The sequence below is a fragment of the Oncorhynchus kisutch genome, linkage group LG11, assembly GCF_002021735.2.
Source record: "Oncorhynchus kisutch isolate 150728-3 linkage group LG11, Okis_V2, whole genome shotgun sequence".
NCBI lineage: Eukaryota > Metazoa > Chordata > Actinopteri > Salmoniformes > Salmonidae > Oncorhynchus > Oncorhynchus kisutch.
In genome coordinates, this window is record NC_034184.2 from 41,958,180 (window position 1) to 41,971,522 (window position 13,343).

Below are 13,343 nucleotides of genomic sequence, written 5' to 3' on the forward strand. Positions count from 1 at the left end.
CTAGTTGAAAACAACAGAGCAATTACTTATTTAAGCCACATGCCCTGCACTTCCATTTGCTTCCGAGAGTGATTCCCCAGGGATAGCCGAAGAAGCACACACACACACCTGTAAACATGTCAGAACTAGAGTTGAAATGTATAAGACTTTGAGTCCCAATATTACGCTTCATATACACTTTAGTCATTTAGCAGAAGCTCTTATCTAGAGGAACGTATAGTAGTGAATGCATAGGTTTTCATTTTTAATGGCCTTCTGTGGGAATGACATATTAATAACATTCCACCCATGAGGAAATTTGGTAATGTATGTACTTTGCAGGTTTGTTGCAAAACCCGATCCTGAATCAAGTTGCTATGGAGACATTCCTAGAAATAATATTGATGTTGCCCCGTCCTTCAACCTGGTTATCACAATTCGTCTTCGGACATGTTTATGCTTGTTATGCTATGCATATTATTCATTGTTTCAGTGTTTGGACCAGCTCAGCAGGAAACAAAAAACACCAATTCAACTCTGCAACAAAGGCTGCGTTCACACAGGCAGCCCAATTCTGATCTATTTTCACTAATTGGTCTTCTGACCAATCAGATCAGCGCTGAAAATATCTGATGTGAAAAGATCTGAAGTGATTGGTCAAAAGACCAATTCGTGGAAAAAAAGATCAGTAAAGGACACACACACACACACACACACAAAGTCACAAACATACACAGGAGACAGGGCGGTGAGAATGTTTTCACACACGGGTCCGTCTGCGTCACACGCATACTGTACACACACACACACACACATTGTTTACCAGAGGGGCTGTTTCTGTTCCCCCCTTCCTTCTGTGTATTCTTGTCCTGATTTTAGCATGTATAAGCATTCATCCCTCAGTGGACAATGTAGGATGGTAGTCCCAGGAGGACTTGATATGGTCTGTAGTTATTCTCTGGTCAGGTCACGAGGCACTAAGGCAGTGTTGGAGAAAAGTCCTTTAGTAAAAGTATAGCTACCTTAATAGAAAGTTACTCAAGTAAAAGTGGATGTCACCCAGTAAAATACTGCTTTAGTAAAAGTCTAAAAGTATTTGTTTTTAAATATACTTAAGTATCAAAAGTAACTGTAATTGCTAAAATATACTTAAGTATCAAAAGTAAAAGTATAAATAATTTGAAATGTCTTATATTATATTTTTTGTTTTAAATTCAATTGAACATATTTTTGGCAACAGACATATACAACCAAATTGACAATGTGGACCCAGAGGATATCACTTGAAGGTATTAATTAAAACGCTTATTTCTAAACTGATAAAAACAACAACACATAATGATTAAAAGACAAGACAAAATGACAAACAACCATAAATACATGTATTTATATTGACATCCTAAAAAGTGACACTATTCACTGCACTTCTCCCTAACCTTAAAAATCAACCATATTCATTTCACATCAAACCGATCCTTTAAATAAATACACCTGACCAGCAGTAGGGGGCACAAGGGGCAGAGGAGTGGTTTCCCTTAGACAACCTTATCCAAATTAATAACTTTGCCTGCTTTTTAAAGCTATTTTATTTGCTTGATCTCCAAGGGAAGTCTATTCCATAGACAAATGCCTGTATGGAAAAACTCAATGTTTACTCTTGGGATTTTACGAGACATAACACTAGCTCTGGTATTGTGACTGTGTTGGTTATAGACCATATCAATGTGGTTTTTCATGTAACCTAGGGCATGATCATTTAAGTTGTCAAACATATGATTAAGTTTAAGTTGGTCCACTCCACTCTGGACTCCAAAGGCAACAAGCCCACCTCCCGGAACTCCTGTACCCCTATGTGGGTCCTAGGGGGGACATTCAGCATATTCCTGCTAACATTATTTTGCATAACCTGCATGATCCTTTTCTGCTTTTTCGATAGCCCTCTATACCAAGCAGAGCAGGCATAATCAAAATGACACTGAATCAAGGTTGAGACAAGCAGTTTCTTAACTTTAATGTTAAAATATCTAGTGTTACGATATAAACATCGTACACACTCCCAACACTCAGACATTATTTACAAAAGATGCATTTGTGTTTAGTGATTCCGCCAGAACATGGGCAGTAGGGATGACCACGTGTTCTCTTGATAAGTGTGTGAATTTGACCATTTTGGGTTGTCAGGGAAAACCTATGGAGTAAAAAGTATAATATTTTCTTTAGGAATGTAGTTTAGTAAAAGTAAAAGTAGTCAAAAATATAAATAGTAAAGTAAAGTACAAATACCCCCAAAAAACACTGAAGTAGTACTTTAAGGTATTACTTAGCACCACTGCACTAAGGATAGGTTACCAGGCGGTGCATCTGATGATACCGACACCGCCAATCTGAACCTCCGGCATGATGAGAGCACAACAGCAGTTGAGATGACACATTCAGGACCTAATGTACAACACAGCACTCACCCTCCTATTCATTCTCCCTGTGCCCAGGTCCATCTGCTCCCTACTATCAAATATTCATCAGGGCCAAATAGATACACAGCCGTCCTACATCACCAAACAATAACATGAGCCTAATGGGGTCGATTCCACACTAGCAGGAGCGGAAAATATTTTTGCTACCTCAGATTGTTCTGGCAATTCTCACATATAAATTTCATTGGGAGAAGGATGTTTGAAATCCTTTTTACATTTGTATCACAAACCATTTTTGAGAAAAGCATGATGAAAGTGGCCATTTTAGGCCCATACACGCTTCCTATAAGACCCTTTGATCTGTGAACCGTACATGAAACAGTCAACATCTTGGTGTCATTAAACTCCTGCTCTAAAATATAAAGTATGTCTTGATTCTGAAAAACAATTTTTCACCTAAATGTATTCAACATAAAAAATATGAATTTCTCAAAACTACTTTCATTTTGTTCATTTATATTGTTTGGAACAATATCCATCACATATTATGAGCACCACCAACACAGTGACTGGTAAATATTCTCAAAAACTCAACCCTAGGCAACACAGGGACTAGGAACTGGTTTCAATGATGGTCTCTTTTGGCATAGAGAAACTACGTCACTGTCTATGTTACTACTTTCCCCTCTTGAATAAAATACAAAAAACACTGAACAAAAATCCCATGTTTCATGAGATGAAATAAAATATCCCAGAAATGTTCCATTCGGTACGCACAAAAGCTTATTTCTCTGAAATGTTGGCGCCAAATCCCTCTGAATTTGCATTTCTCCTTTGCGAAGATAATCAATCCACCTGACAGGTATGGCATATCAATAGGCTGATTAAACAGCATAATCATTACACAGGTGCACCTTGTGCTGGGGACAATAAATGACACAACACAATGCCACAGATGTCTCATGTTTTGAGGGAGCGTGCAATTGGTATGCAATACAAAGGACCTGATCGTGGACTACAGGAAAAGGCGGGCCAAACAGGCCCCCATTAACATCGACAAGGCTGTAGCGGAGCGGGTCGAGAGTTTCCACTTCCTTGTTGTCCACATCACCAACAAACTATCATGATCCAAACACACCAAGACAGTCGTGAAGATGGCACGACAAAACCTTTCCCCCACAGAAGAATGAAAAGTTGTGGCATGGGTCCCAAGAGCCTCAAACATTTCTACAACTGCAACATCGAGAGCATCCTAACCGGTTGCGTCACCGCCTGGTATGGCAACTGCTCGGCATCTGACCGTAAGGTGCTACAGAGGGTAATGCGTGCGGCCCAGCACATTACTGGGGCCAAGCTTCCTGCCATCCAGGACCTATATAATAGGCGGTGTCAGAGGAAAGCCCATAAAATTGTCAGAGACTCAAGTCACCCAAGTCATAGACTGTTTTCTCTGCTACCACACGGCAAGCGATACCAGAGCGCCAGGTCTAGGAACAAAAGGCTCCTTAACAGTTTCTAACATCAACCCATAAGACTGCTGAACAATTAATCAAATGGCCACCAGACTATTTACATTGACACCCCTCCTCCATTTGTTTTATACACTGCTGCTACTCGCTGTTTATTGTCTATGCATAGTCACTTCACCCCTACCTACATGTACACATTACCTTGACTAACCTGTACCACCACACACTGACTCGGTTCCGGTACCCCCTGTATATAGCCTGGTCATTGTTATTATTTTTTACTTTAGTTTATTTGGTAAATATCTTCACTATTCTTGAACTGCACTGTTGGTTAAAGGCTTGTAAGTTAGCATTTCACGGTAAGGTCTGCATTTGTTCTATTTCATGCATCTGACAAATACATTTTGATTTGATTTAGATTTAATTTGACTGCAGGAATGTCCACCAAAGTTGTTGCCAGAAAAGGGTATGTTCATTTCTTGTTTCGGATTGAAACGTTGCCAATAAAGCGGTGAATTGTGAGCTTGTTCTATACTATGTTCATTTCTCTACCATAAGCCGACTCCAACGTCATTTTAGAGAATTTGGCAGTATGTCCAACCGGCCTCACAACCGCAGACCACGTGTAACCATGTCAGCACAGGACCTCCACATCCGGCTTCTTCACCTGCAGGATCGTCTGAGACCACCACCCATAAAGCTGATGAAACTGTAGGCTTGCACAACAATTTCTGCAGAAACTGTCTCAGGGAAGCTCATCTGCGTGTTCGTCGTCGTGGAGAAGTTAGCTCTTCTCACATGAATCCCAGCTTCAACAGTACAGGGCAGACGGTAGAAAGCGTGTATGGCTTCGTTTGAGCGAGACGTTTGCTGATGTCAACATTGTGAGCAGAGTACCCCGTGGTGGCGCTGGGGTTAGGGTATGGCCAGGCCTAAGCTACGGACAACAAACACAATTGCATTTTATTGATGGCAATTTGAATGCACAGAGATACCGTGACGAGATCCGGAGGCCCATTGTCGTGCCATTCATCTGCCCCGCCGTCACCTCATATTTCAGCATGATAATACACTGTCCCATGTCGTAATGATCTGTACAGAATTCCTAGAAGCTGAAAATGGCTCAGTTCTTCCATGGCCTACTCTCCAGACTAGTCACCCATTGAGCATGTTTGGGATGCTCTGGATCGATGTGTATGACAGTGTCTTCCAGTTCCCACCAATATCCAGCATCTTTGCGCATCCTTAGAACGGGAGTGGGACAACAGGCCACAATCAACAGCCTGATTAACTCTATGCGAAGGAGATGGTGGTCACACCAGATCCTGACTGGTTTTCTGATTCACACCCCTAGCTTTTAAAAAAAAATCTGTGACCAACAGATGCATATCTGTTTTCTCAGTCGTGAAATCCATAGATTAGCGCCTAATGAATTTATTTCAATTGACTGATTTCCTTATGATCGGTAACTCAGTAAAATGATTGAAATTGTTGCATGTTGCATTTATATTTTTGTTCAGTGTAGTAGCTAGCAAGATGCAGATCATGGAGGTTATTTTTAAGGAGTGCATTTGGCAAATGGCTAGTTTGCATCAACTTCCTTAACTAAAACCACTGCAAAGGTTTTGCCTGTGTTTTGAATCGCAATGTTCTGGCATGTCTGCCTCGTGATTTGGCAGACATACCTCGTGATGATTCATTTTCCCTTATCGATGTAGGCAGCGACATAGCTCCTTTATGCCAAGAGGGTCTATCATTGAAACCAAACTTTAGTCACTGTGTTGTCTAGGGTCTGGCTTTTGAGACTTATGTTGCATTAATGTGCTAGTCGGAACTAGGAAATATCTAAAAATAGTCAAGAAGGGTAGTTTAGAGATATTCATATTTGTAATGTTGAATAAATGAATGTGGAAATGTTGTTTCATTATCTAGACATACTCCGTATTTACAATTTACTATCATATGTGAGAATTGCCAGAACAATCTGAGATACCCAAAATATTTTCTGCTCCCACTGGCGTCGAATCCTCCTTCCTGTCTAACTGTCTTATATTATGTGTACAGTGTAGGTCTACATCTACTCAAAAAGAAGGCACTCTTATACAATTATAGATAAAGTCAGGATAAGCATGTCTGACATAAAAAATAAAAAATAAAGGAAATTGTGAATGCACCATCCCACCTCAGATCCCATGCAAACTCAGATATTAGTACATTGCAAATTGATGAGTCATATGGCACAACCACAGAAATAGAATCCACAACAATGCATCATCAAATATTGATGAGAGGTAAGTAGTCTTATGGCCGATTGATTTCTTACTTTGTTACATTGTTCATTGCGAGCATAGGTCTCGTGGATGCAGTATTTTTCTGTCACTCATGAGCTAGTGGAATGTTGAACCAATCACACGAATGATGGCAGATGGACAGTTTCTTGTTTTTCCCACCACTCTTCATGGCGCACTTTGAAGACAGACTCAAAACAGAGCTCTGCTCCAATGGGCAGACTTGTATTTTGGCTACTGCATTTAGGCCCCTTTCATCTCTTCGTCTGTGACAGAGAGTATCATTATGGTCATTTCAAGCATTCCTACTGAGGGTGGAGACAGGGCAGCGTGCCAATCTTTCCTTTCACAGTTTCCAAGAGCCAGCCTCCCCAACACACACATTCACAGGCTACTCACTCCTGTACTGCGTTGTAGCTACCGAGCCCTACAAAGAAGCTTTTATTCGGGGGGAAAGGCAAGCAGTCATGGAATTCACTCTCAAAAGCAAGCCAGCCCCCCTCCCTTCCCCTTCCTACCGCCCTGAGTTACACCCTCTTGCCATATCCTGAACTCTCTGGCCAATCGGTAGAGCTATGAGAGGCGTAGGCTTAGGGACTGAGAGTGCCAACCTCTATAAGACTCCATGCCCTCCTCCGCCCCCACATACTACTCCGACATACTCTCTCAGGCTCATACACACTGCTCTAGAGACGCTGACTACTCTTCAGAGACATGTCTTTCCTCTCAGGCATTTTGGGTGACTCGGCTGACAAATATGTGGACCAGGCAGTGGATACGGCAGGTGAGCATTGGGGGGGGGGAGATGCGGGAAAGGGGGGAGGAGATGGGGTTGAGTGAGGAGAAGAGAGTGACGCACAGCTGGAACTTGTTTGTTTGACTTTTGTTCTGCGTGATTCATTTCTGTGGAGCGTTCCACTGTCCTACTTTGCATAGGCTGGAGTGAGGCTGGTAGCAGCTGGAAATGATTAAACATAGATTCATTTCACTTTCCTCTAAATATACACTTTTACACATAAACACACACAAACTGACGTTTACTTTTAAAACTCAGCATCCTTTGGTATAAGTTGGGCCTCTGTCATACAAACCTTGGCATTTAAGGGCGGTTGCTAGGCTTGGACAGACCTGACTTGTTTTTGTCATTTTTTCCATTGCCTTGGCCTCTGCGCTCAGATCAGCGTGTAAACTCAGCTCAATGACATTCCTCTTTCAGCTGCAGTAAATAATGATCCGACCATCTCTCCTCTAAACTCTTTGTAAGCATGTCAGCACGCTTTGAATCAATCTGATCCTCTGTTTTCACAGTTTCTCATTTACTCTAATTAGATGTTACAGAGAAAGTGAGATGAATCCTTCTGGATTTGACTGGCAACTGGAACCTCGGTATCAGCATCAACTTGTGCTTATTAACCATGTAATATATGGACAGCTCATGACGGGGAAGCATACAAAATGCAATACATGGCATTTGTCTTTTAGAAATGTACTGGAAGCTAGGCCACAATTATGTTCAAATATGCATGTCCTGTTTGTTAAATGTGCATATCCTTGAAACTAGCTGCATTACAGTGTAATTACCGAGATGTCAACAACATGTAGGCCTAAGAAATGTTTGCTTGTAATGTTGCCTGACAATGCTGCCAGTCCACTATGTAAAGCTACACCCATAGAAGGTCATCGTGAATGTGGCATCTGCGACCAAATAAATAAAACCACAGATGTATTTTATATCGTAGACTGTTGCTGTCTCTGAAATATCACACAGTTTATTCAACTTTAAAATACAGTAGAAGGGTGTCAGTAGAAGGGTGACTACAACAATAATAATAATAATAATAATAATCACATTTTAGTTTCATGCATCATATATGTTTCTGGTCAGATTTCTAAACAGTTCACTTGGTGATGTTTTGCAGCTAAAGTTGCCAAAGAAAAGGTGAAGAGCATGCTTGGAGGGGATGATTCAAAGAAGGAGGAGTCCAGCGGGGGCAGCAGTGGGGGTATTGGAGGATTGTTTGGAGGATCAAAGGATGACGACAAGGGCAAAGACAAAGAGGGAGGCGGCTTCGGAAGTCTCTTCTCTGGCAAGGATGAGAAAGAAGAGTCAAGTACTGGAGCAGGTGGAGCCGGAGGAGGTAACAGAGGTAAATCAACTTACATTTGGTAATAAATAAATACCCTACATTACATAGTACAATAATGTACAAATGACATAGTATTATGAAGTACAAACCTCATGCATCCTATTCAGGTGTGCCTTAGTATGTTGTATTTCCTGTATATTCTCCACATGAAGCAAGGGGAACTGCCCCTTACTTGCTTAAGGCTACTTAAAGTCAATTTAGAAAAAGCCCGATCTTAGGGCCACGAAAAGTCCATCTAGAAAAAAGCTGTATCCCTTCTAAACAAAACTCTGTCAGAACTCTTCTCTGACCTGGCACCCAAATCGTTGAAAAAACTTCTCCCTAATGTCAGGACCAACTATGTGTATAAACCCTGGATTGATTATGTTACTGTCACCAATGAGAGGCTTTGAAGCCACAAGCCGCCATATTGGTAACTCTCATTAGGAGCAGTCCTCCCTCTATAGGAATGAATGGAATTCGACAGTATTTCAAAAAAGTGACAAAATGACATGTATTTAAGTATGTATTTGTTGTAGTGGGGACAATAACATTAGTACTCTCTAAAAATGGAATGTTTTTATATAACATCTTTATGTTTAGTTCACCTAATATCATTTAAGAGTCTGCATTAAGGTGTCTTTTCAAAAAAGCTCCAAAGTATAGCATCTTTAATTTTTTTACAATGGAGGAGTACAAAATGGCTGCGATGAGGCTTCCAAACAGCACCCCCTGCCGGTCATCTAGGTTTAATACATATCATTGGTCAGGGAGGACGGTCGAAAACGGCTGAAAACCTGTCTCCAACCTTTTATGTGCACTGTCAAACACAGGCTTTTATCCGCAACAGGTCAATTTGATGGAAATACATTTCTGGAAGGGAAAATGTGCATAGGCCTATTGTTTTAATGCAGATTTTAGAATGTTCAGCATGAAAATCTGTTGCCAATTGGATGGAGAGAGTGATATATGGTTGTGTCACCTAGCTAAATCACTCTGCATAAGATATTCTACTACATGACTCAAATGTAAATATATTGTCTGATATAAGCTTTGCAGCTGTTTTTGCTGCTGCTGTTTAGACAAGAATTCATGTTGAGCTCCATCTGTAGCCTTGCAACCTATGGTCATGTTTATTTCTAAATTCTACAATTCTGCTAACCTCTGCTTATCCTTCAGACCTGACAGACACACTGGGAGACATTGCAGGAGAGATGTCTGGTGAGAGTGACGACAAATCTAAGGACAACAGCGCCGCAGACCAAGTGCTGTCATTTGGGAAAAGTCTCTTCGGCTGAGTCAGACTTTGAAAGGGTTTCTCTTCCTCTCATTGTCAGTCAATCTGACAGACCTCTGGTTATAGCCTATGAAGAATATATTATTTTACCATCATAATCTGTTACTGTCACTACAGTACATTGTGAAATGTTATGTATTATATTTGAAAAGTAAATAAAAATGTTTATTCCAAAAGTCTGTTGAATTAGGTACAGTGGGGATTATGCAACCAAAACCTAGCTATTGATATACAAAATAAGCAGAATTTACCGTTCTCACATATTCCCTCCCATCTCCCCTTCCAGTAGCCTTCAGCACAGAAACCATTCTGATATGGGTCAAATTCTGAGGCAAGACAAAGCGTTCAGGTTTAGAACAAAGGCACCGAAACGGTGAACAGAACAATCTTCTGGAATTCAGCGTTTTAGTGTTGTGCCAACCTACTTACAAACATATAATAAGTCTGTATTTGTAACAAATATATTTTATGATATCATCTTGAATAGTGTAGAAGCACATGTTGTGCACTGCTTTATAAGCACACTGAAGTCTTAGTGGGAGACTTTAAATAGAAAGAACATTCTGGTGTAGGTAAGAAAACTTTCTCCATTTAGGTAAACATTTGCTCCATTTCACCACAGAAGAAACCGGTGCAATTAAGGCTTTAAGTGTGTTTCTGATATGCTCTACATTCTATTATATTGACTAACTTACTCAAATCTGTCTGTAGATCCATAACAGATACTGAAATTCCACAAAGGATGGATCCTCAGTCAGACGTGACATTAAAGTCATCAGATTGTGTGTTAATGGTAGAGGGGAGCAGGGTAACGGTCTGAATCTTCATCCTATCTCTGCTCTCTCTGGCATCAGTGCTGGGCCTTAGCAATGATGAGAGACTAACAAAGTCCTGGCTGCCCCAGTTACCACTGCTCGCACGCACAGCAAACCGGTGAGATAGGATGTGGGTGTGGATGTGGGTGTGTGTGTGTGTGTGTGTGTGTGTGTGTGTGTGTGTGTGTGTGTGTGTGTGTGTGTGTGTGTGTGTGTGTGTGTGTGTGTGTGTGTGTGTGTGTGTGTGTGTGTGTGTGTGTGTGTGTGTGTGTGTGTGTGTGTGTGTGTGTGTGTGTGTGTGTGTGTGTGTGTGTGTGTGTGTGTGTGTGTACCATGTTCGAGAGTGATTTATTTTATGAGCTTGAATGGGGAACAAAAAAAATGGTGGCAAGATAGCAGTGAAAAGGCAATATGAGCTTAGTGCTGTTTGGGTAATGAGATGTGTAAAACAGAAATGGAGCTTGTCACTGGACCATTGAAGCATGACTTCAACTTTCAAGACTTCATTTCCCCGAACAGGAGTAATGGGATGCCTCAGGACCTTGTGTTGGATTAACACAGCATTTCCTTTGAATAAAACCCCTGTCCCTGGACCTGTGAGGAACCGTTTAGCCCAGATAATCATGTTTAAGCAATCGGCCTCTTACCCTGGCAGACCTCTCCATGGTGTAGGCCAGTCCTGAGTGCACAATGTCCTTCTCTGAGGCTTCCTGGAACCAAACAGAGAAAAATCATTGAAAATAGGGCTCAGAGCTCACATTTAGCCCACTAAACTAAACCCTTACTCATCTCTGGAGAAATGCAGCTTAACTGTGATATACAGAGTTCCAAACTGCATCTGGAAGCAACGTCAGCACAATTCATGAAATGGTTTTCCATGGCTGAGCAGCCACACACAAGCCAAAGGGCACCATGCGCAATGCCAAGCATTGGCTGGAGTGATGTAGAGCTCACCGCCATGATTCTGGAATGAGATGTTTGACCAGCAGGTGTCCATATACTCTTGGTCATGTAGTGCTACATTTTGGCCATGTAGAGTGTTGCAACCAAGGACAGACGATTTTTACGCTCTACGCACTTCAGCAGCCCTGTTCTGTGAGCTTGTGTGGCTTACCACTTTGCGGTTGAGCCGGTTGCTCCTGGACGTTTCCACATCACAATAACAGCACTTACAGTTGACCGGGGCAGCTCTAGCAGGGCAGAATTTTGACTGACTTGTTGGAAAGGTGCCACGTTGAAAGTCACAGAGCTCTCCAGTAAGGCCATTCTACAGCCAATGTTTGTCTATGGAAATTGCATGGTTGTGTGCTCAACTTTATACACCTGCCATCAACGAGTGTGACCGAAATAGCCAAATCCACCAATTTGAACGGGTGTCCACATACTTTTGTATATATAGTGTATATCATATCTTAATCAAATATTAGGGGTATTGTTTGATTGAAGGGAGAGTAATCCACGATCATAGAAAGGCCAGTGTGGGGAGGGTTGTACTCACAGCGATCCTGGCCTGGAACTCAGAGGTAGGGACCACAGGGATGGCTCCTCCGTGCTTCCCAAACTTCCTCTCCAGACTCTCCTGGACGGACACTGAGGGAGACCACAGACAGTTCATATGTATATGACTAGATGATGTATATTATGTTGTAGTGAATATGGATATGAATCTGACTAAATCCTCATTGAACCATCATGAAGGATACAGCTCATAAATCTTCACTTTTAGGTCATTTTATAGTTAGTTCACCTGCATTAATAATCTGGTATAAATGTTCTCTTTCTACAAAAACGTTACGTGTTTGGCAATTCACAGCCTTATCTAATCTGAGCTCTTTTCCACGTCTCCAACACTGCCCAGTCTTGCCACTCTCGTGAGACTAGGGAATGGCTTCAGCTTCTGAAATATTCAGAAACCATCCCACTCAGCTACTAGCTTAACCCCAGCTCAGTCCTCCACTGCAATGTACTGACAACCAAATCTACATACATGTTCTGAGGGGCTTTTGTGTGAAAATGCATGTGCACAATATCAGACTGCCTCATTGATGCTGCTGATAGACCGGGAAGAGAGAAAGAGGGTGAGTGTTAGACAAGGCCTGCAGACAGTCAGCATCCACCTCTTCCTGGAAACCCTACATAAAGTGACTGACAATAATTTTCTCGCTCACCAGGCACGGAGGAGGGGCTGTACTGTGTGTGCTGTGCGTGTGTGTGTGTGTGTGTGCTGTGCGCGTGTGTGTGTCTGCGTGCCTACTCTGCAGTCCAATACATTTTTTATGTGCAACATGAGTCACAGCTGTAAAAAAACAAACAAAAAAACAGTGTGTTTAATCAGCCTCGGGTTTGACATTTCTAATAGTTCTCATTCCCATTCTAACAAATCTCCCCGTTGACACGGGGAAGTAATTAAAGATTTACACTTTAGTATAATACAAGATCAACAACATCCATCTTTGTGACATAACAGAGAGCAGGCTGAACTTAGTAGAAGCGAGTGCTTCGCTACAGGTAGAGAAATGTCAGACTTACTGAGCAGGTGGTAGTTGGAGTCCCTCTCGTACTTGAAGGTCAGACTACCGTAGCTGACATGGTTCAGGTTCTTCAGCCACTCAAAGTAGGAGACAGTCACTCCACCAGCATTCAGGCACATGTCCTGAATAAACAAGAGATGGTGAACGTTTACAGACACCAACATTACAGCTTAATGTAACATACAGTCGTGGCCAAAAGTTTTGAGAATGACACAAATATGAATTTCCACAAAGTCTGCCCCTTCAGTGTCTTTAGTTATTTTTGTCAGATGTTACTATGGGATACTGAAGTATAATTACAAGCATTTCAAAAGTGTCAAAGGATTTTATTGACAATTACATGATGTTGATGCAAAGAGTTAATTTTTGCAGTGTTGACCCTTCTTTTTCAAGACCTCTGCAATCCGCCCTGGCATGCTGTCAA

At 41.6% G+C, this 13,343-nt stretch overlaps 2 protein-coding genes across 2 annotated transcripts; one reads left to right on the top strand and one right to left on the bottom strand.

Moving 5' to 3' along the window:
• The first annotated feature begins 6,782 nt into the window (after nucleotides 1-6,782).
• On the top strand, nucleotides 6,783-9,752 carry LOC109899670 (RNA-binding protein cabeza). Its single transcript, XM_020495100.2, has 3 exons — nucleotides 6,783-6,934; nucleotides 8,070-8,297; nucleotides 9,456-9,752. Exons 1-3 carry the CDS (start codon nucleotides 6,865-6,867, stop codon nucleotides 9,572-9,574), a joined length of 417 nt encoding a protein of 138 aa, XP_020350689.1. The 5' UTR covers nucleotides 6,783-6,864; the 3' UTR covers nucleotides 9,575-9,752.
• A 2,069-nt stretch (nucleotides 9,753-11,821) lies between these two features.
• Nucleotides 11,822-13,083, bottom strand: LOC109898837 (glutamate dehydrogenase, mitochondrial-like). The gene is made up of 2 exons (XM_031835005.1): nucleotides 12,918-13,083; nucleotides 11,822-11,978 (listed from the first exon to the last, which is right to left on the bottom strand). The coding sequence occupies exons 1-2, from the start codon at nucleotides 13,081-13,083 to the stop codon at nucleotides 11,851-11,853; spliced, it is 294 nt and encodes a 97-aa protein (XP_031690865.1). The 3' UTR covers nucleotides 11,822-11,850.
• Nucleotides 13,084-13,343: the final 260 nt, after the last annotated feature.

Coding starts and splice junctions, on each gene's coding strand:
- LOC109898837 (XM_031835005.1), bottom strand. CDS start 13,083: ATGTTGGTGTCTGTAAACGTTCACCATCTCTTGTTTATTCAGGACATG. Junction 11,979..12,917: donor CTCCAACTACCACCTGCTCA/GTAAGTCTGACA, acceptor GGTCTCCCTCAG/TGTCCGTCCAGGAGAGTCTG.
- LOC109899670 (XM_020495100.2), top strand. CDS start 6,865: ATGTCTTTCCTCTCAGGCATTTTGGGTGACTCGGCTGACAAATATGTG. Junction 6,935..8,069: donor CCAGGCAGTGGATACGGCAG/GTGAGCATTGGG, acceptor GATGTTTTGCAG/CTAAAGTTGCCAAAGAAAAG. Junction 8,298..9,455: donor AGCCGGAGGAGGTAACAGAG/GTAAATCAACTT, acceptor CTTATCCTTCAG/ACCTGACAGACACACTGGGA.